This window comes from Seriola lalandi, unplaced genomic scaffold (assembly GCF_002814215.2).
Source record: "Seriola lalandi dorsalis isolate HSWRI2012SDOR001 ecotype SW California unplaced genomic scaffold, Sedor1 jcf7180002054337, whole genome shotgun sequence".
NCBI classification, from domain to species: Eukaryota; Metazoa; Chordata; class Actinopteri; order Carangiformes; family Carangidae; genus Seriola; species Seriola lalandi.
The window spans coordinates 5,842-31,395 of NW_019524890.1; the positions used below are offsets into that span (position 1 = coordinate 5,842).

General features: G+C 40.1%; 1 protein-coding gene across 1 annotated transcript in view; it reads right to left on the reverse strand.

Annotated features, from left to right (window-relative positions):
• Positions 1–1,106: 1,106 nt before the first annotated feature.
• The window catches only part of LOC111655943 (lysophosphatidic acid receptor 1), a 36,725-nt gene continuing 12,277 nt past the window's right edge, over positions 1,107–25,554 (reverse strand). Inside the window, exons 2-3 of the mRNA XM_023407510.2 lie at positions 19,667–20,422; positions 1,107–5,173 (exon numbers count right to left, since the gene is read on the reverse strand). Of these exons, the coding sequence (XP_023263278.1) occupies positions 4,848–5,173; positions 19,667–20,405 (1,065 nt within the window). The 5' untranslated portion in view covers positions 20,406–20,422 and the 3' untranslated portion in view covers positions 1,107–4,847. The remainder of the gene's footprint in view (positions 5,174–19,666; positions 20,423–25,554) is intronic.

The following is a 25,554-nucleotide window of genomic DNA, read 5'->3' on the forward strand; positions in this document are numbered from 1 at the left end:
ATGGCCAGCTAGGTGAACATAGTGAAACATTTAGCAGCTAAAGAGCCCTAATGAGTTGGTAGAGACCAAAAGCAAAGCTAAAAGAGAGTAAGTATTGGGCTTACATTCAACAGGTGGCCAGAAACACAACGCCAAACGAATGCTAATGTTGCTCCATAACTACTGGATGTGTAAATATGCAACTTTTTGCTAACACTTTGTGATGATTTGTCAATGGACAAAGTGGACAAAAAACAAACAAACAAACAAACAAATAAAAACATTTATTGCAGGTAAATATATAAATAAAACACCTTATAGCTAATGTAGCTAATTTTGCAAAGATGTTTTTACCATGCAAATGCATATGCTCACACAGTTAAAGTCATAATAACTGAATCTTTTGTCTGGTTGGATGCAGCAGAAGAAGCTGTAATGTAAAATTTTGTGGTTTGGTCTCCCTCATCCCCTGAAGGAAATGGCTCTTTTAACTGCTAAATGCTCTGTTAACCAGTTAGCTGCTACCAATATCTGTCTGCTATTTGGTGCAGGACTAGTAGTGTTCAGGCCTTCATTCCATGAGGGGACAAAAATTCAACAAATGATGTCTGGTAACTGTATTAAGTGAGCCAAGTAGACACACCACCTAAACACATACTAAGAGCTAATTCATGGGACAGTTTTCTATCCTCTAAACCTGCACATCCACACAAAACAGTCATCCAAATCAGACTTTAAAGAAAACATATTCCTCTTACAAAATATAAACTCACAGACGTCTGTTGACAAGACAGTCCAAAATGCCTCAAGGTCTATAGATCTTTATTAGGTCTAGCAAGAAACCCTGCATATCATGAAGCATACATTATCAATGTGTGTCTGTCTGTGACCCTGTTTGTCCCCCTGTTTGCCTGTTACTGACCTTTTGGATGTCATGGAAACAAAAACACTGTGGGATAACAAAAAAGGAGCACCCAAAGCGAGGCTAAACATGTTATATAAAATTGGGACCCTCAAAAAGACTCTTGGTACTGTTAACAGAATGAAGTGGCAGTTTTTTTCAAAACCATTTTAGCTGCTTTAGATTCAACAAAGATGAATTTCACATAAAAAACCACAATAATTCAAACTTTTCACATGTTTTTATTGTTGCTGGGATATCAACACTATGACTCTGGCTGGACATTCATTGATATTGGCCCCTACAGTATGGATAGTATGTGTCACAATTACTTTCTACAAACTACTGGTACATGGTATATTAAATCTGAGGCTGACTTTTTTTTTTTAACAGAATTTTGAAGCAATGTTTCACTCTGGAAGAACAAAATGTTTCACACCTACAGCTTGGAGCATCAGTCACTTGTCCTAATGTGAATATTTTCATTTATACTCTTTGGGATCAACAGTAATGTTTGGAGTAGTGTAATGTGACTTGATGTGAAATTGCAACACGCACCAGCTGTGTCATGTAGTGCTGCATAACTTGACGCTTGCAGCAAACATCAGATGCCAATCTGGGAGTGAAGGTAATAAAACTTTTTATCTATTTATTTTTTTCCAGACCATCACGGATTGGTGCAAATAAAGACACTGCCAGTGGATTGTGTGGTTTTACATATAAAACGGAGGGTGTGGGTGTTTTGACTTGTGTCGTATGCCGCCAGTGTGAATGAATTTCCAAACATTGTGTCTCCTGGCTGAAAAAACACCAATTAGAAATTACCCACATCTGAGGATCTGAAATTGGTTTGACTCATAATATATACTACTACTGTGTTTATGAGTTTGTACTCATTTGACATTTGAGGTTGTGTTGTGTATCTTTTTTATTAAAAAAATCATGCTTTCTGGTGAAAACTTTCAACGAAAGTGAAATATTGCTCCAACACTGACATTATTTTTTGTTGTTCTATAAGGCAAATGTAAGACAGCGGTGTTAGCAACACACAAACTTAAAGAGTAACTTGATACCACCTGAAAATCTTGGCATTGCTGACTTCCAGTGGTTTAAGTTCCACCTTGCTGCAGTGATGTACAAGTGTACTCCGGTACACTATGACATCACTGGTGGGTATGGTCAGAGGTGAAACTGGCTTGAAACTTTCAACCACAAGAGGCAGTAAATCACTGCTTTTCAGGCTGGTGTGAAGTTACTCCTTATTAAAGAGAAGTGGAAGGCACTGCAAACATAGATATCGAGTTCTGGGTCACAAACAAGTTAATAACTGTAATTGCGTCTACAAGAAGTTCATTCATTAGGGTCATAATACAAAGAGCTCATGACATAAAAACATAAACAAAATCCTACAGTACATTTGGACAGAGCATAACACAGTTAAATTTACAGACACAAAAACACTTTCCCTTTGGTGATTAACATTGAATAATATATTTTATATACATACATACTGTACACATTATACTTACAATGGTATACAAAGAGTGACTCAATGGTAAACAAAAGACATACAAAGACAGAAAGTTTAGTTGGTTCGCTATATAACCTGAATCAATACTTGGTTAGAAAAATGGTTACAGTGAATGTGGAATATGGAGGGTTGGATCCAGAGTCGTAGGTAGACAAAGTTGGGTCAATGAGTGGCACTCCTGCTGCCACTACTCCTGTAAGGCCTCTTGTGAAGTGAAAGATGGACAAACGCAAAAGGTAAACGTAAGAAAAGCAAACAAAAAAATTTTTATCGAAGATTGTTGCTTAGGAACCTATGTGTGGGCAACGTTGACAGTGAAGAATACCAGCTGACTTCATGTTAGCATTGCAGTCTAAATCCCTGACAAACATCTCGCTTCCTGGAAAACATCTGACTGTATCTTTGGCCACGTTTCTCACTTTGCTGTCAGCTGTTGGGAGCTCTGTCTGTGTATTCTGGCCAAAGAGTGTTTTGATTCAAGTCACGACAAAACGTTCAGCTGGTAATTTTTAACAATGCACGTCATAGAATCACCGCGCTGACTTTCAGCTGGCACACAATCACAAGCTAATGGCAGAAGTCAGGGAGTGCACTTGTGGAAATAATATAACACCATTCAACACTGCATCGGCTCAACTCTGGCTCACCTCTCACTAAGTTCGTTCATTAAGAAAAAACACCCTAAAGGCTTTGAGTGTTATCATAAGAGTAAACTGTAATACAACATTGTTGTCAGTAGACCTTTAAAGAAGTATTGACTGACAAAAATGCTCAATGTTGTGGTATGGTGAACATCAACATAATCATAATCCCAACCATCTGATATGGTGACATAATGATGGGTATCCGTTATTACCTCACATCACCATTCATTTTCTGGTTAATAGTAAAAGTATTTTTCAGTACTTTCCTCAAAGTGTTTGTTGAAGCCATGCACACCTATAAGACTGCGGTACTGCAGTTCATGAGTCCCTAAAAGAAAAGTGATTTAGAAATAAAAAGGCATAACAGCCCCACCTTTTGTCAACCTTCTCAATGCTGTAAAGAATTCAAATTTTTCGTTGTTTACAGTCATTTTCAGTTTCAGAACGACCAGGGGGAAATTTCACAGAACACTGAATATTGTTTCACATTCTCTTCACTTTCCCAACCTCCTTCCTCTATTTCTCTGTCAGCCTCGTGGACACAGAGACACTGGGTAAAGCCATGAGAGGCAGACAACTCAGCACATTTCATGTCATAATCTGAAGTCTGTTAACACTCACCAGATACGACCTTCACCTTGTCTCCACATAACACCGTGGCGCAGAGCCTGCTCTAAAACTGCAAACATCCTCCTCCTCTTTTCTGGTAAGGTCCCTGGAACAACTTGTCTTTAATTCCTTTGAGAGAATAAACAACTCAGGATTTCCTGCCGATCTTGGAGTCCCTCAATGTATTTAAGGAGAAACTGATGGGATGGATTCACAAAGGCTTTTTAGTGGAAGAGGATAGTTGGTAGAATAATGAGTTGCCGTCGTATTTAGTTTGTAATGTCACTTGTCATTTAAAAGTGAGTGATGAGTCTAATGTGGAAAAGTACAGTGGCTCTGGTCACTTAAACGCTGGGTAGAACAGCACTGCAGTGTTTTTGGTAAGTGGCTAAACATGTCAAATATATTTACATATTTATTCGTTTTAAAAGCAGTGGCAGTGACAATTAATGAATTTGTCACTTTGGTGTCTACAGTGGAAATAGGTCCAAACACTATCAAGAAAACCACCCTTGAGTCAAGGTCATTTCAAAGTTAAAGCTGCTGGAAATAGCGTGTATTAGCATTCAGTTACATGTCCTAAGCACAAAACGACACGTGTCGGTTTGAATTTCCACAGAATTGAAGTCTTAAATAGTGTTTTAAATCTGGGTTCTCACCCCAAAATGTTGCAACTAATATGAATTAGTCTTCAGATGGATGTAACCCAGGATAAAATCCATGACTACAGGATACAAAGTGAGAAAAGACTGGAGAAAGAGGATGGGTTATACTGGCATTACCTTCATTTCACAGATTACTTTTAAATAGTTCATATCAGCATTGCCTGTAACAACACATTTAACACAAAAAAATAAACAACTAAACAAAAATACTAACAGCCTATCAGAGTCCTTGGAGATCAGACTCACTCCTGCGTTTCTTTCTCCACACAGACATGAAGTCTTCTCATCTTTCTTCATAGTTGCCGTTCTCTTCCTCATTATGATCTCATCCAACTCATCATCCAATCCGCTCACTAATCTTCCTCCTCACATTTATCACGTTGCTGTCTTTCGTTCATATCATGTTCGCAGTCCCTCTTGACCTTCCCATACCTCCATTTAAACCTTTATCAGTCACTATTTAGAAAAGAGATTAACCCCTTCGGTTTGGATTAATCTCCATGACATCCAGCCCTCCTTTATACTACTGAGTGTTCGTTGTGGTGGTGGTGATGGTGGTGCATACCGCTGCCGCTGAGCACCGTATGGTTGATGGACGACGCCGACCGGTCAGATCCCTCTGCCGCCGTTCCGTTGACGTTCTCCTGGCGCTGGCAGCACAGAATCTGCCTGAAGGTGGCGCTCATCTCCTTGTCACGGTAGGAGTAGATGATGGGGTTCATGGCCGAGTTGAACTCGGCGAGAAGTAGGAAGAACTTTTCGTAGGTGAGGACGTTGCAGCTTGCGCAGAAGACGTCAAGGAGGAGGATGACCAAGCCGGGCGTCCAGCAGACAATGAACGCCCCTGAGGAGACAGCAGAGAAAGAAAAGAGTTTAAAGTGCTGTTTTTCAGAAATATATATAAAAAAAGACAGCGCCATAGATTACTATTGTTTCTTACAAGGCTTAAAATTACAGATTTATATACACAGGTAAAATATTCATTACAAAATTAGGATATTTAATGTAGTTTTGTATGTCTGATGTGAACAAAAGTGCCAATGCCAGCATCCCACCCACTGTTTAAGGGAGGCTTACACATGAACTCATTGGTGTATGTAAGTATTAGTCACCATGTCAGTAGTTCTGATGCTTATGAGCAGAATGAGCTAACACACTTGGGTGTAACCCCTTCTAACATGTGGTTATGGCAGCTCAAAGCAACATGTAAGCAAAAAAGTTTTGCGGTGTCCCAGATGGACAAAGAGGCTGTAAACATACTTAATAGATGCCTGCATAATGTATTGGTTATAATGCTTTTATAAACTATTTACATTCTAGGTGTTGACCTTTGACCCCCATGAAGTCATAAAAGTTGTAAAAATAAAAGTTGAGTGAAAATTTGGCTGAGTAAGTGCACTTTTCATCCCATAGTTTCTTTCGATTACACCAAGGTGCTCACAGATTTCACAGAATAGTTGGATGATCGGACACCTTCAGAATTCGTATACAGTTCTACATGTAGCATATAATCCACCACAAACCTTGAACGTAACCTTTCACATCAAATATTTCTTCATTTTTAAATAGCTCTGGTTATGCGAAAAGGAAATACAGCCATGTTTGAAGCTAATAAGATACTTTGAGAATCACATGAATCAAAGTGGCACATAAACACAGTTTTTGGTCTGGGACTGAGGGATGAGACACATTGCAGGTTTTGACATATAGAGAGAGACAGAATGTCAGTACATTTAGCCTTTTTTGCCTTTGTGATGACTTTTATCTTTGCACACATCGCACTCACACACACACACACACACACACACACACACACACACACACACACACACACATACTATTACTAATAAGTAAATCTAGCTGATGACACTTGGGCTGACTGTGCAGTTACAGTATTGCCACAATAATGTGATGTGATGCTGACTCTCTGGAATTTCACCTTGTTAACATACTATATTTCACCAAATCAGTGATTTTTTTGTAATTTGTATTTTGATAGCTATGACACTGCAGTATTAAGTCATGGACTTCTTGGATTTCTGGAGTTTAACTTTTGATGACTCGGTTTTGAGTCAGACTTGAATTTTGTTGACTCGCAGTTGAAAAACAATGAATCACTCGCTTAAATTTGAGCACTAAAGTCTTGAAATTGGGACATGATCTTAATGGTTACATGTTTTTTTCAGCGTGTATACTTCATCAAGATGTAATATACACTATAGGCGAAGCCACACTTCCTTGGAGCCAGAGTTGGTTGTTTTTGGGCTGTTTTGATACAGAAAAGAAAATCATTATAAGACCACATAACCATCACTTAACAGCCACGCCACCGTCCATCTACAGATCAAAAACAACAATGGCACTCTATAACCACACATAAAACTTTTATCATTGATCGAATCATTTGATTTGCCATTTGCTTTCACCACACAATATCACACTTCCCATTTTTCTAGTTGTTAATATAATAGAAGATACATATGGAAACACTGTGAGGAAAAGGGAGAATGTTTTACGGAAAGAAAAGGGAAATATGTAATTGATTAAACATTTTTATCATCTTATCATCATATATATATATATATATATATATATTACTGTTGATAATTTGCTAAATAAATGAAGAAAAAGCTCAAACGTTCAAAATAAAAGCCCATTTCCAAAGAAATACGCCATGGATGAGAGTCTCAGGAAATCAGCTTAAGCAGCCTGCCAATCGCAAACCCTCCCTAATCAACATCCTCCATCATCCCTCCCTTAACAAGAAACATGTACAGAAACAGAAATGATTGACCTCCACCTCATTTTCGCAGCCCTATCTCCACTACTCCATCATCATATCTTTAATCTTCTAACCTCATCTGGGTGAGGACAATGCATCATTATGTCTCTGGGTAGATGAAGTGTGCTGGCACAGTGGGGGACAGGGAGGTGGGGGCTGGGGGGGTCACTGACTCATTACTCACGAATGTCAAGTTCAAGCATGTGTGAATTCTGTCAACAGATGCGATTTGTCCTAACTATAAGACAACTGCGGGACATTACACTCTTGAGACAGTAAAACAGTAAGTCTTGATGAGAAATTAGGCAAGCGGAGACGAGAGAGAGACACAATACTGACGGGCAGGCCTGTTATCAGTTAGTGTTTTGCAGGCGGCAGCTGCAGCGGAGGCTTGACCTCACTTCCCAGCTATGCAGGCAGACTCTCCAGAGTTAGATAAATTTCTCGAATGGTTCGCAGGCCAGCAGAGAAACTATCCTAACTATTTGTCTCTCAGTGAAACATCTTACTATGGACAGGACAAGACTCAAAAAAAAAAAAGAAAAGAAAAACATGCGAAGCCGACATTATGACTGTATTATGTGACCATGTTTCTTGCCTTCAGCAAAATCTACAAAAACCTCTAAACAACCTATATTATTGTCAGAGTAACACATAAACTAAAATAAATCAAAACAACAACTATAACAGAATATTTGCTGAGTTGTTGTATTTTTTTTCCTTCCATTCAGTTTTCCCACAGAATGAGGAAGAAAACAGTCTTTGTGTGAAGCTGTGACCTGAGAGGTTTCACCCTTGGATTCTTTCATTTCCTCTCTGAATCCAGGGATATATAGTTGCTTGCATTACACCCTTCATCTCAAAATGACCTCTTTACATCGCCCCAAAAAAAAAAAAGAAAAAATAGAAAAGAAAAGAGGTTGGTTTACCACGACCACATGGAGCAGCGTTACTGCCGCACCAGGTTCACAGAGGGTAAAACCAGTGCTTTTGTTTACGGAAAGAACAAATGCGTCTTTTTGGCAGATTTAGATGATTCCCTTTGCCTTGTCACTTGCTTGAAAATGCCACATGGAAGGCAAAGAGACGAGAGAAATGGAAAGTCGGTGGAGGAAAGTAAATAAACAAGGCTCTAAAGCAAGCCTGGAACATTTTGGAAATGTATGGAAAACTAATTTGTTGCTTTCCAGATTTTAATAGAATTAGGAATTTCACAGAAGCAAGGGACATGTACGGGTGTTGTTGTGTCCTACTCATAGCAACAGTGTCCTCTATGATACATTGTGGTATTTGTAGTTCAGCTACACAATGGTTTGAACCTTTGTTGAGAGCTGAGTTGCTCTACAGTAGAGGACAACATGTCAACAAATCGAAGCAGCCAAAATCCAGTGAAGAAGTAATTTTGTATGAACTACAGGTTAGGGACTGATATGAAAAAGCCATAATGTAATCATTACCATATACTGTGGGAATAGGACTATCTCATCTTATCTCATCTCATCTCATCTTAACAAGTGACTTTATATCAGAAATTTAACTTATTGTGAATAAATATGATAAAATATCTCATAATCATGAATTAGTGAGTACAATTTTTTACTTATATTATTATTTGGATATTCTATCTCATACACTATATAATAATAAAAGAGTAGTTCCTTGAAGAACCTCTAGGTTACTCCAAGAACCCAGTGGCCCCTCCAAGAACTAAAATGTTTCTTAATACTCTTAGAGGTGTGTGCAAAAACTTTAGGGATTGCTGAACACTGGTCATTTTGGCTCTGTATCTTCGAATTTTGACATAGACAGTCAAAACACTTGACTTAGAGTCTTATTTCTTTCAACTTAGCAAGAGTTTCCTTTTTTTTTTTTTTTTTTTTTTTTAAATCATCATTCCAAACTTTTGTCATTTTTTTTTTAAATTTTGTTGTTCCTGGTGGAAATGGGCTTCTATAAGACTGGGAACAGAGGAGGCTGGGAACAAAAATAAGGAAATAATAGAGACCAGACTATGGCAATGAACCCCGCACTCCCGCAAACACACACACATGAAAAGCTGAGGGTAGACACGGATAAACACTCACATGTGCAGACACAAACACACGCAAACACTCACTTACATAATTATACATGGCACACAGACAGATGGAGGAGCGCACACCAACACACTCAGAACATTTGGGCGGTGTTGAGAAAATACTCACAAAAACTGTCCACTCCTTCCCAGCATGCTTAGCCTTACAGTCAACATTACAATCAATATTATGAGAAAGATTTTTTGGTCTCTTTTTTTCTCTGTCTCTGTACACCACCCCCTCCCTCAGGTTAGGAAACATGGATTCTTTATGATCTTACATCATATATGTCGAGAAAGGCTGAGATGTCATGTTTTTTCCCGTTTGTCATGAACATGTTTATGACATTGTTTTTCAGCATCAGTGACGCATTGTCTAAAATTTTCCATTGAAAGCAGCTTGTTCTGTTACCCTCAGTCACATGTAGCACGGCACAGAATTACAGTAATATGAGGTTAAATGGCTTAAAGGATCATGCTGGTGGTTGGGCGTGTTTAGCCCTTTTAACTAGAAATGACATGTTTTTTTGATTGTACACATTTTAGGCTGCCACCAAACCAACTTCTGAGATCTGAAACAAGCCCAGGAAAGGTAATCCATCACTGTGAACATTATGGCATCTATGTCTATGTTGTTAAAGTTACATTAGTGATTATTTTTTTTGTTTGTTTTTCACCATAAACCACTAACAACACTGTCACTTCCAAAGCTTACATTCATGTATTGTGAACATGACAAGAAACATATTTGTTAAAGGGGCTTTTTGTAAGTTTTCACTGGCGCCAAAAATGGTTTCTTGCGGTGGGTGGTGCCTGACAAGAGCTTCAGCCATCATTGTGTTTACATGACTCCAGTGAGATGCTATCGGAGAGTGACGAGACGGGCTGGGGAGCTCGCTGGTTAGCATTCTAACTTTCATAAAAGAAAAGGCGTGATAGAGACAAGAGTTAACATTGACGTTGCTTTGCACTTCAGGAGACAGCTGTTGTAAATGAATGAAGTTTGGAGCTGAACTCATTTCTTCTACAGTGTTAAGGAAACAGCTGTCAATGCTATTAGGTCCATCCATTCACAGAGTCCTACAGCAGGTAGGCACTTTTTTTTCTTTTTAAAATCGATTTTAAAATCAATTTTTTTTCAAAGCCATAGTTTGCCTCTATATCACCTGGAACCCCAAGCTTTTTACTGTACTCCTGACGCCAGAAGCCAGCTCTGAGTCAATGTGACTGCAGGCACAGGTCGGGTTGCGGATATTAAAGTCCAGACTGTATTTTAAGAACATATCGGTTAATGAAATGGGTCAAGTGCTGAGTGGGTGTGCGCCAGTTAGTGTTACGCAAAGGTGGACTAGTGCAGGACTCTGCCCCAACCTCCCCTCTAGGGGTTTTGCAAAGTCATACCACTTGCACTTTCACTTCTGAGGGTAAAAAATCATCTGAATGATTGACGAATGACCAGACGATTTCTGTTATATTGTTTTAAATGTTTGGATAAACAGCAGATACTGTTGTTTCTTTGGTGAGGACAGCCAGGGTAACACAAAGTCAACATAACTTCCACACACAAAAACAATCAAATCTGCAATTTGCTTACCAAAATGTACTGAAATCTTTTAAAATAACTTTTATCAAAAATTGTCAAAATTTCTTTATATCAAGTTCAGCTTCAAAACCTGCTGAATGGCACTTTAAGCCTCTGATCCTTATAAAGCTCCGTCTCACACCTCTGAGCATCTCTACATTGAGCTGATGTTTTCCACATGTAGTAACATACTTTACTCATTACAGAGCTTCACATTCGGCTATCTTGGATTTTCATGTCTTAGGGTCTATTATTTCTCATGTCTTCTCACCAGCTTAGGTTTCCCCTAATGTGCAATTCTCTCTGGCCATTAGAAATGAATAAACACCCAATATTAAATTACTGTTCACATTCTTCCTTACGTCTCACTCCCCTTTTTCCCATTAATCTCTCTATCTGCATCTCTCTCCATCCCTTTCTGGTTTCCGGTCCCTCTCCCCCTCTCCCTTTAGATATCCTCTCATTTTTTTCATACTTCATTTTTGTCTTTCGTTTCTTTTCTCAACTTTTTGCAACCTGTCTGTCCCTTAACTTCACCCCTCTCCTATATTTCTCCCTTAGTTTATCTCTTTGCTTTCCATGCTTTTTCTAACCCAACCATCATATGTGGTTGTGACCACGATCCAATGAGAATAAGTAAGCAGAAAGATACCATCATGTATGTTTCTGAAACGGCCCAATGGCTTCCCAGTTGTCCACAGAGGGATTCCTTTGTCCTCTACCCCAATTTCCACAATCACCACTTCCCACACACACACACTGAAGATTAGATAAGAGTTCGCATTCAGTAGCAGAGTATTTAGTTATTGATAAAGAGGCTTGTGGTGTACAGTGATGGAGTGTGGTGGTGATGTCACAGTGATCTAATGGTCAGAGAAATGCGCTTTTGACTGGAAGTACAGTGAGTTCTTTGAAATGGCACTAATGAGTTTTTTTTTCTTTTTTTGCTCTACTAGTACAAGAAGCCAATCATATATCTACAGAGTTGTTGGTCAGGAGCAGTGACTCACTTCCAGGTGCTGCGATTTATAGTGTGTATACCTTACTTGTGTCTTTTTTTCTCACTGTTTTGGAAATTAAAACAAAAACGGAGACAGTAAAAACAATGCACACCAGCACTGTAATGTTCTGTTATGGTTTATATCAAAGCCAGATTGTTAGCCACAGTCATGCCAGTCACCACCAACTTCTAAATCTAATTTCCCGAAACTGCATCTGAAATAGTTAAATTAAATAGTTACTTTGGTCCCTCTTTTTTATTTGATTAAACTCTAAAATAATACCAGTCTGGTCCTATTCTGCAACTGTTTTGTTGACAAAGTTGTCTGACATATGGCAAAATTTTTTTTCTTCTGCAAGCTGTTTGGTGCCACCAGATTCTGTTACTTCAAGCTATGAATGCAGATGTTTTCTAATTAGAAACGTCTTCTGATTCTGTCCCAGAATGCATTGGAAACAGTCACCTGGTCCACATACACCAATCTGATAACAATCAATTTTGTTTTTTAACACAACCTCATAACATAAACACAGCCGCTTTTAGTTTTAGGATTGCAAAAAATTAGTTTTTATTTAAAAGGGCTATTTGTAAGTTTCTCCAGCATAGCCAGCATTAGCATTAACAGCTGTTTACTTATCAGTCTAGAAGAAACGTCTAGAGTTCAGCATCAAACTTAACTCCTTTACTTCACTTTACCATCAATGGAGAGCTGTCTCCAGCGGTGGAAAGCAACTCCAATGTTAACTCTTGTCTCTATCATGTCTTTTCTTCTGCTGAAGTTAGCACGCTAACCCGCTAGCCCCGTCACTCTCCGATAGCAACTGGAGCCTCCAATGTGCCCTGAAGATGTAGCACTACTCAAAGGACATATTATAACCTCTTGTCATGTAAACATAATAGTGGCCGAGTGACAATCACCACTACCAGCTCCCGGCAAAAAAACCCGTTTTGCGGCAGAGAAAATGTACAAATAGCCCCTTAAAAGACTAAAATATATATGGAGATGGAAATTATACAATATAACAAATATAACAAATAAGGCTAAAACATATTTTTAAAAATACATTTTGAAATACATAAACATATGTAAAACTGATATTTAAACTGCACTGAACTATAATGAATATATATATATATACACAGTATATATATGCTGCAGATAGGGAGATCCTTAAGATTTTTACAAGCTAAAAATCCACAGCATTTTTTTCAGCAATACCGGCATTTACATTCTGTAACTACCTCTCTACATTGTGGTTTTCATTGTTAGTGGTGGAGTCTGCCTTTACCCTGCTGGATTCAAAATGCCTATGTACACACAAGGGATTCATAGGAAACAATGATGCATGTAATCGAGCATCACTGTTTGTAATTGTATCTCATTTATTTGAGTGAAACATGAGTGTGTTTCCTGTGTGCCTCTACAAAACAAGACATTTTCATCATCAAGGAGTAATGGAACAAGAAGGAGTGGCCGCAGTGAGCTGTTAGATGTTACATGAAGACCTGCAAGTGACAGACCGCATACAACTGACAGTGCCCTGCTGTTGGGTGGGAACTATTTGCGCTGTGTTCAGCATGAAATCAGATGGTGGTCGCAATTATTTTTGACTGACATCTTTATTAAAAACAACATAAGTTTGTTTGGCTGCACTGTTACACACAGTACACACAGCAGTTGTTCCTCTGTTGTATTTCTGATGGTGCAGTTGCTCAATGAGCAATGTTTGCTGTAGCATTAAACTGCATTTGCTGTTACCATGGTAACCACAGGTGTCAAAGAAATCCTCTTGGGCGCATGCGTCACTCCGGTACACTACACTTCTGCTGACATACACACACACGCGCACACACACACACGTGCACTCAAACTCAAACTCAAATTCCTTTCCAGAGCAGTTTCTGATCCTAACAGAGTTGATCTGGATAATGCTTCATTAGCATTCATTGATACATGTTTAAGGACATTGAAAGGGTTTGCCAGAAAGTGACAACTGATGCTGCTGAAACAGGAGTCATGAGGACAGATGCTGCCATTGTGAGTGATTAGAAAAGCTGCACTATGAACAGCAATTTCCTGCATTAAGTGCTTTACACACACACACAGACACGCACACACACACACACACACACACACACACACACACACACACACACACACACACACACACACACACACTCAAACACACAGAGAACAGGTGACATTGCAAGCTGCATACCAATCATGTTTCCACGCTGACAGCAAATTGGAGGGTTTGGCTTGTATTTGGCTCTGATTGGTTCTGCTACCAGTCAGCCAAAAGACACACATACACTGTAGCAGCAGAGTGATGGAAATGTGTGTGTGTATGTGTGGGGGCGTGTAACTATTAGTTGCCATTCCCACTTTGAAATGTAGATATGAATATCAGTGGCTGGTTGGATTTAACATTGAATGGTTATGCACAGTGATTTAGAAACAAGTGTAAGTCAGCGTAAGGCCATCTGTTTGCATGTGTTTGGCGGATGGTATGTCTTGGCGCTCCGCACTGTCTGAGGATGCAACCACATGCAACACCAAGGGCTTTAAGATAATCAAATCATCCACAGATGCCCCCAACATGAGCCAACACCTGACACAAAGACACAGACACAAACACACACATACACACACACACACACACACACACACACACACACACACACACACACACACACACACACACACACACACACACACACAAGGGTCATGGTCAATTTAACAGAGCTGTTGACTCATTAAACAGTGATGAAGAGAATCTCTGTTGGTGTCATTCATTTTTTTTTTTTAGCAGTGAAGAACAAGTGGCTGAAAGCTACCACAGATGTCTATGATCTGAAAGATGTTTTCACATCAGACCGGTGTCAGTTGGTTATTGTGTAGGTTTCAGCTCACAGTTTTTGGTAGATGAATAAATAGCAACAACACCTACATGCAACAATATTTACTTCAAGTCAGAATCAGTATTCAACAAAATAAATAGCAGTTATAACGCAAGTGTTTTACTAACTGGAGATTTTTCCACATTATTGAATTACAAGGAGTAGCACCATACAAACTAGTCTCATCCACTATATCCACTGTATGTGAGACAGTTCTGGAAGCCCCCCATTGAAAAGTTGAGGAAAGCAGTTGTGTGCTGTTCTTTTTTGACAAACTATGTAATGGAAAATCTGTACTGCAATTTCTTGTTACTAATCAGTCATTGTATACACCGATACTGATATATATATATATATATATATATTTCTGCAATAAACTGAAATTGGCTGTCTTAGCTGATTTATTTGAATAATTGTAGGGGGAAATGTTTTCTTCCTTTTCTCTTGCAGAACTGAAACACTGGGCACGAACATACACCCAGTGCAACGCAAGTGTCTTTGTTGGTTTCAGACCAATGCAGTTGTCACTTTCCCATCCAGGGTCCACATTGTTTAAATAGCAAATACATTTGTGCCCATCTGAGCGCCCATGGGTGTGTTGGTCTTAAAATGAGGTGTGGTTTTAGCATTGTTGGCGCATTACTATCTTGAGGCAGCAGAAAGTGATTGCGCGATTTACTAACAAAAACCCGGTCTGCAGTTAATGGCGCAGTATTTCCCTGTTATTTTAAGGGTGCATCCTGATTTATTTCTATTACTGAGGGTGCAAAAGGCAGCGTTGCACCCGGGCCTGTTTGGTGGAATCCTGTTGTTGCTGTGGACTACAGAGAAGCATTCTTTCTTACTACCCAGCAAATCCACCATCATCTGAGCAATCTGCCAAGGTGCAGGTGCACCTGGCTTTTAAAGGGAATAGGAGACAGCACTCCAATTGGTTTATTGAATATTATGCCCAAGACACACTCATAATTAATTTAGAGACTAAGTGCAACCCTTTTGAACCATGCGCCTGGCACTGCTGTTAAACTAACAAAAGTTGATTTGGACACACCCTAAATCCACATGCTCCATGTGCTTTAGATTGTTAAAATAGGGGCCACAGTGTAAATAAAAATAAATAAATCTCACTATGGCGTCTTGTTGCTATTCTTGGTTCAGTACCCTCACCTGTATATCAGTGGGACTGTGTATTTTTGTGCACGATAACTCATAAAATGGGGACCCACTTGTAAAAAGTTTGGTCCATAGCGCTACTAGTGGTCAAAAACCTCCACAGGATACCTTTAAGGCATTGGCAGGAGGTTTTGTATGTGTGTGTGTGTGTGTGTGTGTGTGTGTGTGTGTGTGTGTGTGTGTGTGTGTGTGTGTGTGTGTGAGTTTGTGTCCTTATCTCTATTATCTTTGAGAAAACAAATAAAGTAAAAGCCAGATTGTGGTCTGGTCCAATCAGAGTTTATGTGAATAGAGCCAACCTTTTATCCCACTGTTCTTTATTAAGCCTGGGGATTCATATGAATGAGAGACAGTCTATGTGTGTACGTACGTAAGTGTGCAAGTGGGTGTAACCAACTTTTTTCCCCCCAAAACCTCATCCTGTCCTTCTGGGAAGAAATCACCCATAGCTGGGTTTACAGCATCCTGAGAGGGACAAGTGGAGAGGACAGTAGGCAGCAGGGGAGCAGCTATCATCATCTGGTCAGCAGATGGGGAGAGCTGGAAAGGGTATTGCTGTGGGATTTACTTTCTGGTCAAACAGCAAAGGCTGAACTCATCTCAACCTTTCCCTAAGTAGAGAAACATAATCAAAACCCAGAACTCAATGGCAGGTTTAACCTCACTGGAAACAAAATGCCTTTTTTGTTTTACATTGGCCAGAGTAACACAGGAACAGATAAAGAGGGATTTTTCTTTTTTAAAAAAATGGGAAAAGAAGTGTCCAAGGGATGCAAGTGATTGGACTGAAAGTACCTCCCTTCTATCAGTGCAACGAAAAATGTGGTATTTAATATCCTCTTCAGTGCTTAGAAATGACCTCATTCCGAAACAGCAGTGGATTCCAGACTGAACTAAAACACATTATACCCTCACTCAAAAGACACACTTTCCCAGTACGGGCCTGGCACCAATAAAAAGAAACAAATGTGATTTGTTCAGGAATTTGAAACAACAATGATTCGAAATAATAATAGCGAGATTTGTTGTGCTGTAATAAGAATAGTAAAACTGTTCTTACCAATGGCAAAGAAACTATCCCTTCACCTGCCTTTATAGCTCAGTGAGAACACATCATGATGTTTTCTTGACTGCTACACATTCAAACAAAGCTGATATAATGTAGCGAATATGCGAAACATGTCCCTCAGTAATAAATGAACCACAATTTGTGCTTTGATTCTAAAACATTCCTTTAATCACATTCACTAAATGTTTCAGTAAAACATTTGTAAGTGCTTTATAAGCTTAGACGGTCATGTCACTGAGGACAAGGCAGGCTTTTACTGGCAGAACCTGATATTGCGAAACTATTTAAATAGATTGAGATAGATAATTTCCGCTGCTTTGGGATGAGGCTTTTCTCTGTTTGAAAACAATGATTCCAACAAGGCAGGAACAGCTGCAATGACACGATTGGACTTAACCATAAAACACTGGAGAAATACAGTGGAAGTGTGACACTGTGTTGTTAATGCAGATTAGGGTTTGGATTAGGTTAAATAAGTACAAACAGACAAAGCATCTCTAAGCAGCAGAAAATGTACGTTCTTCAGTTTTATACAAACTGTAGGCTGCAGACCACATTCTGCTGTCCACTGATTTAAATTAAGTGTGGAGTAAAGACAACAAAGGCAACAGGATGAGATAACACAGCACATAGGAGACAAATCACATGGAATCCTTTGGTATGTTTTGTCTAGGACCAACACATCCTGCTTCCAGGCACTAAGAAGTCCTTTTCCCACAGTTCAAACTTAACATTACACACAGCAGAGTTAGTCTGCTACTGTGTTTTAGTCGGTCCGAAGCAATGCTTCTATTCATCACATACCAGTGAAGTTGCCTGGAGACTTGCGAAGTGGGAAACATATCTCTACCAAACACTTAGTCAAACTACACACACAGCTCAGTTTGAAGTTAAAACAGACGCTGTTACTATCGCATTAATGTATTAACTGGCGAAAAAACAAAACTACAATACTACATTGAAGGATGATCCTGGATTATGAAAACATGTGGATTGGCTGGGAATATTTCAGAATTCATGACACTGGCAATAAAAAGTGACATGTTGGGGCTTGTTTAGAATTCCCACATTAGAAGTGTAAATGATGCACAGAGTTAGGAGGCTGATATCAATCTTTTTTTTCCCAGTTATCAGTTTAAGTTCAACTGAAATCTGATAATAATATTTATACAGTGCTGCCATGAACAAGCCAAGACAGAATGGTTTGCTCTAACTTTCCTCTAAACCTTTTTTAAATGCTCTTCAAATGATTTTCCACCAAATTAGGTCTTTGTCAAGACTGAAAACATCTGTTCAATCTCCACTTTCATTTTCTGCTAGAAATAAAGGAAGTGATTTTGCTTTTAGTGAGAAATGGAGCAAAAACTATACTATAACAGTTCTAATAAAATGTTGTATGGCATGTTTAGCATTGCATTTAAGTGAGCTTTGGAGTTTTACCTTTCATGATCTTCCACATTGTAATTAACAAATCATATCTAAGTGCTATGACAGCAATCTATCTATTCCACCTCTTCAGCTGGAACAACTGTATCTTCTGTACTCATATGTGTCTATTAGGCATCAGCAAAATGAAACATAACAGAAATGCAATGGTGCCTTCAGTCATAAATATAACAGAACATATTCATGACGCACTGAACAGCCCTGCATCATAAACTGCTCAGGCAGAATCACATCAAATTAATGTAGTTTGCAGGGAACAGGATGAGATGATGTATGTGAGGCTTGCAGTCGTGCTAGGCAGACACAGTGCTTGGACTCTAGAGACCCATGAACAGATTCATTGTTCTGTTGCTGCTGATGACTTCAGATATCGCACTCACGGCTTCACAGATAGATGGGTCACCCATTTAAAAAACAAGCAAAGATGCTTTAATAGCAGGTGGGTAGAAAACTCGTAGCCACAAAGTCAAGATAGCATTTTTCTCAAAACCAGTAAAATTACTGTTTAGAGGTAAATGTGTTTTTTTACCACCTGCCACCTTTGATAGACATACAGTATGTTAGCTCTGGCAAGCTAAAATGACTCATATCCCAAAAAGAAATGGAAGCTAGTAGCAGTGGTCATTGCAGACACAAGCAAGACAAAGATAGCTCCACGGGGAGCAAACAATGAACAGTGAGTGTTCCAAAATGTCAACCTGCAGCACAGGTGAAAAGCACGGTTGCCCCCTTTCACGTAAAATTTAGTATTTAAAACCGTTAAAAAAGTAACATTAGCATGAAAATCCTGCTGTTTACTGCACAAGAGGAGCACAGAGGCATGGTCTTATGTTTGTATAAAAACGCTGTTGCCTTTTTTTGTTATTGCAGTTTTAATGCAAAACCATCCACAGCCTTATCCATGGCTAGGGCCGGACAGCTGGAGCCAACAGCCACTTATGCACTCTGAAGCTAACCAGGAAGTATCCATCTTGCGTTAATGAACATTTTCCATCCATTATGCTTTTGATTTGTGTAGTTTAAGGCACAAAAACAATTATACATGTAACTCAACATGCCCATAAGCTCTCAGCCTTTCCCACCTCCCTCGATAGAGATAGAGGCAGCATAAATGTTACAGATAAATAAATACATAGCAATAAACAGCTAGACAGATAGCAATAACTTGATAGCAAGACATATAGACAACTATCTAGACATGTGGGTAGTTATAATGCAATAAGATAGATAGATAGATAGATAGATAGATAGATAGTTAGATAGACAGACAGACAGACAGACAGACAGGACACATTATGTCTCTTCCTTACCCAACACAATCACCACGGTTTTCAGCAGAGACATCATGGTATCTCGGTTACGCCGTGGTCCAGAGCTGTGCCGTGACATCCTCATGGTCCTCTGCCGCACATACACAAAGATGTGGGCATACAGCGTCACCATGACAACAAACGTCACCAGGTTAAACACTGCCCAGAAGACCAGGTAGGAGTTGCTGTAAAGCGGTGCCATGTTGGAACAAGTACTAATACTACAGATACAGTTCCAGCCCACACTGGGGATGGCCCCCATTACTATGGACATGGTCCAGATTATGACAATCACCACAACCACACGTCGGTTGCTCATACGTGTGTGTAGCTGCATGCGGAACACGGTGATGTGGCGCTCGATGGCGATGGCAAGCAAGTTGGCCACAGACGCCGTCAGGCTGGTGTCAATTAGGCCTTGGCGGAGCAGCCACGTGGAAACAGTCAGACGCCTCGTGTTTGGTCCCGTGTTGAACATCAAGTAGAAGTAGGCCAGTCCAGCAAAGAAGTCAGCAGCTGCCAGGTTGGCCATCAGGTAGTAGATGGGGAAGTGGAATCTCCTGTTGACGTAGATGGCGATCATCACCAGGAGGTTGGCGAGCATGATGAAGATGCACACAGTGATGCCCAGGCCCATCACCAGCCTGCTGACGGTGTTCCAGTCAGAAGCAAGGTGCTTGCCACTGCGGTTGTAGAAGAAGGCGATGGTCTCATTGTAGTAGCACTGTTCCTCATCCATGGTGGCAGTGGTGCTTTCTGAAAGGAGAAAATACATAACATTAACAAGGATTGGGACTTGTGATGTTCCCACATGAGCAGAGTTCCTCCTCCTGTAAGCCCCTGTTGGTGCATGCAGCTGGAGATTTTATTTAAAGAGCAAGGTTTATTGCTCAAATGCATTATTGCTCACCATCTCAAAACAATACAAGTCGACCCATAGATTCTTGTTTTCCTCAAGTGAATATGTACAAGCCAAGTTTGTGATGTTTACAAGATCGTAACATCAGATAAAAATTAGAAATGGAAAAAGGCACTGACCAGATAGTTCAGTCAAAGTGCTTTACAGTGCGTGAGAATTTCAATATGATTGCATTACTGTGTAAATGAAACGGAAAACCCAAAGAGATTGGCTCAAAATCTACTCAAAAAGGGTCGAGCTTACTGTGGTGCTCTGGGATTTTCTCAGGAATTGTCCTGATATCAGCAAAGGTGATCTTACCTCTGTGTGTGGGTGTGTGTGTGAGTACAGGCACATTTGTGCATTACAGTGTGAGAATCTGTCTTTCACTGTCAGCAATAAAATGCCTATTTTATGGCAAAAGGTGTACTTGAAGTACCTTTTACAAAATAGTATTTGAACTATGTAATTACATGTATTTGGGAAACTCAAACAAAATCTGTCTGTACTAAACAGAATGACCTCTGTGTTCCCTCTCCTGAGCACATTTTATCCTTTAGTTAAGAATGAGCTAATCTCTTTTTCAGGAAAATGCATATATTCCTCCTTCATAATGTTCGACACAAATCAGAGCTTTAGGAAACATGGACTTAAGCTGGTTTGTGAAAAATGAAAAAACAAAAATCCCCCTTGGAATTAGATTCAACTTGATCAGTGGCCATTTGTGCGTGTGTGTCTGGGTGTGTGTATGTGTGTGTGGTGCCCTGAATATTTCACATACAGAAAGTAGCCTTCGTTAAGACAAGAACAGCAGCTTTATAAGAGCAAAAGGTCTAAAAAGGCCTGTTAGAGACACAAGCTGTATTATCTACAAATCACAGTTTAGAGCAACACTACACTAAGTTGGTGTGTATATGTTTGTATGTCTGTATCCTTTCTTACTATGTGTGAGCAACTGTGTCGGTGTGTGTGTTAAAAAAACACAACAGAGGAAACCGAGAAAACTAAGCAGCAACAGCAGCAACATGATGCTTACAAGTCGACTCACAAACACAAACAATGCTAACAGGAAGACTGTGTGCGTGTGCGTGTGCGTGTGTGTGTGTGTGTGTGTGTGTGTGTGTGTGTGTGTGTGTAATAAGCTCCAATCCCGCACAGATGCTGGATCTTCTCTCTCATACACCCCAGACCGGAAACAGGACCTCAGGGCTAGTGTGTGTGTGTGTGTGTGTGTGTGTGTGTGTGTGTGCTTGTGTGTGTGTGTGTGTGAAGTTGTGTGTGAGTAAGTGATCTAGAGACAAAGAGAGAGAAGGGGGGGAAGCAACTGAAGAAACAAGAAGGGGATGAGGAATGAAAGAACGGGTATTAAAGGTTCTGGGTCAAAGGCCAGTGTTTTTGTGGAAATCCTTTTCTTCTGATTTACCTTCTAATATGACTGCTCCAATCCTTTAAACCGTCTTTTAACTCTGCTGTGACACAGTTAAAATCCCTACTCTGCCAAAACTAAACTGCAAACATGAAGACATGAGAGAGTTTTTTTTTTTTTCCCTCTTGGACTAATTTGAAACGTTCACCACCTTCACCTCTCAAATATTCACATGAAAAATAAGGGATCCTCCCGGGACATGAGGCGGTGTTGAAAGCTACTGTATGGAAGCTGAAGATTACCAAAAAATATTTTTCAACTCCTGCACCCCAACTGCAAAGGACCACTAAATCTCATTGGTAATATACTGTTTTGATAGCTGTAATTTACGAGACATGTTACATAATGCAGAGGGTTAGTTTTGCGGATAGCTATAACCCATAATTTAGTTCCTCACTGGGCTTTTGTTCCATAGCACACTGTGCTATAAATTCTATATTTAGCCCATTTTTAATCTTAATCCAAGCCAAAAGCAACTACAGTGCCCATCAACTATACAGCAGGCTGGCTCTCAGTGTTGGCAGGGTGCCAGACCCTTATATTCCTCAGCCAAAACGGGTGTGTATTAACCCAGTGATAGCATAAAGGAAACCTTAATCAATTAAATAAACGGTTTTCTGGACTCTGTTTATATCTTCAATTTCCTGAGGGGGGCAGATATGGTGCTCCATCTGCAGCCGTGTTTGCTTGGAGTGGCTGTAAAATGTTATTTCATTCACTGAAATAGCAGTGGTACATTGTATTAGCTATATTGAATCATTGCTAATACTATACTGCTTCAGACAAGCCAGATGTATCTACCAGATTGATTTCTACGAAACAGCCGCTGGCCAGTAATCATTATAATAGGGCCATATTTTTCCATTACATGTTTTACCATTTGTTTATATTTGACTTAGGACCTGAGTCCATCATTTTAACCACTCAAATTATTAAGCCTCATTCCAAAACATGTTCACAATTTTTCAAGTCTCTCTCTGAACAGTAGAATAGAAGTGCTCACACTCTATGTACTTTGAAAACAGGTTTTGTTTGCTGTAATCATTGCTCTTGTATTTATTGCCCCGTCAGAGATCATGTCCTACAGTGCTTCCAAAGGAAGTGATGGGGGACAAACTCGACAGTAGCAACCCAAAGTTTATCTGAAGTTAATATGAGACACAAAGAAGGAACTCTTTACTAACAAGACTGTAACTTTGGAAATACCCACTTGATTTGTCTGAGTCAGACTGCTGAAGAGTCATCTCACAGCAACTTCAGAAGAAACTTGGAACAAATCAGTGCATGAAGCGAGGTCCAGAATAATTTATGATGATGCACAGTAAAGCATCTCCGTCCACACTAACACACCTGAAAACGCATACATACATGATCATACACATACGCTGGGCATGTGCGAGCCGGTGTAAACAGGAAGCAGATTGATGTTTTCTCTGCATTAGTACGATCGTGCCCAATGTTTCGTACAATACGAATGAGGAACAGCAATGACAGCTGTTGGGTTAAAATGCAGAATTTAACTCACACAACAGCTGCTACAGCAAAGACAACAAGGTCAGTAATGCTTGTAATTTGTTATCCATGTTGCCATTCACCACTGGTAGTCGAGGCTGATACGACCCAACCAGGGAGCGACCGAGGATGTCATTGTTTCCAAAGGTCTCCAAAGGTTTTTGCCCGTCTAGACTACAACACAATGCCAGAGTTTTCAAACTAAAAGGGGGTCAGCAGCGTTTCCAAAAGTCTCCGTTTTAGGCACCCCAAAGCTCTGGAGTAGTGCGGACGCCAGACGTAAACGTGACAAAAGAGATGTGCGTTTTAAAACTACAATGTACTTGTGTGGTCGTAGCCTGGGACTTTTGAATGTGAGCTGAAAAGTCTTCAAGAAAACCTCAACCAAGTCCAGTGGCCTTCGTTTCGCACTTAGAAAAACCATGACCTGGACGACTGAGGACATCATCCAACCTGCGCGTCATTTTGAGGCTTTTAATTAGTGGGACATTAGAGGCAGTGAAGGGAGCAGCTGAGTGAGGGGCCCGCCGCTACGACAACTACTACAGCAGATGAAAGCCCATCCATTCATGTCATCTGAGTTTTATGACCATAAACGTCTGAAGGGAGCACTCACCGCCGCATTAGATGCCTGAGGCGAGTCGTCAGTACTAGAAAGTGGAGGAAGTGTCAGTGGCCTCTCAGTACACATTCCCAACACTTTCATCAGACCCTCGGAGCCTGCAGACGGAGATCCTGTCATTGTGTGTGTGTGTGTTTGCTCCCGACAGGCGGTGGGTGGGTCTCATAAAAAGGGAAAGATTGAGCAAGAGAGAGGACACAGAAAGAGGGGATTTTAGATTTCTGTGTTCCCGCACCTGGGTGTGTGTATCTGTGCTACACCAGAAAAAGTTTGAGTTACTACTTTGTTGAAGCATTTCAGTGTGTCTGTGTGAGTGGGAAAGTTCGGGAGTGTGTGTTGTCAACGTCTCGAACCCTGGGTGTTAAAGACAGAGAACAAAATGCTCGCTGTGCCTGAGTGTGTGTCCACATACTCTCTTCATGCTTGTTATTAATGTGTGACAAAGTCTGGCTGTGCGGAGAGGGAGGAGAAAGTGTGTTTTCTGTGTGTGTGTGTGTGGGTGTATGTATGTGTGTGTGGAAGTGTCTAACAGGCTATGAAAGGACCACCCTGGAATCCATACAAATGAGGTCATAACTCAAGCATCAGCACCAGGGCTGCATCCGTATGTTCATAACTTACAGCTCATTAACACACACACACACACACACACACACACACACACACACACACACACACACACACACACACACACACACCGATTATTGTAGTGTTTCTCTCACTGTTACATTCATAGACACTTTAAGAGTTGTTGGCAAATGAGCTAAATAAACATGAAATGACACACCCTTACACAATGAGATCTTCCTACAGCCCCTCAGCTGTTGAAACTGAGACTCAACAACAACACCAGCTGCTTGAAAACGCAGCAATCGTTTGCACCTCACGATGCATGTTGATAAAAAAAAAAAAAAAAAGCAATTCTGAAGATGAGGTGAAAAAAAGAAAAAATATCGTTGACATTTTGAATTTAAGAGAGCTGGAGTGCCCAAAATGGAAAGGTTCATGTCATGGACAAACGGATGGACAAGAGCAGCAAATATCTGAGGACTGTCCTCCAAAGAAAGAGGAAACAACGCACAGCACGTTTACGTCGAAGTGACAAGGCCCCTTTAAAAGAGGAAACATTATTGAAGAGGGTCGGGGGCGATTCAGGGGTCAGAAAAACACAATATCTGACTTTAGCAGGGGGGAGGGAGGCATGTTCCCTTCCTCATTTCACCTGCAGTCATTCCCTGACCGTAATCATATGGGTATCACTGTAACCATGACGACAAACGGCCCCTAACCTTAATGAAGAGGTAAATTTAATCCAAACCACGATGCTTCTCTAACCCATAAGTATTTAAGTGTCAAGTGCTTTAACATAATCAAATTTCAACCATTATGTCACATCATAAAACTGAAGCAGTTTTCAAAGGAACAGGCAA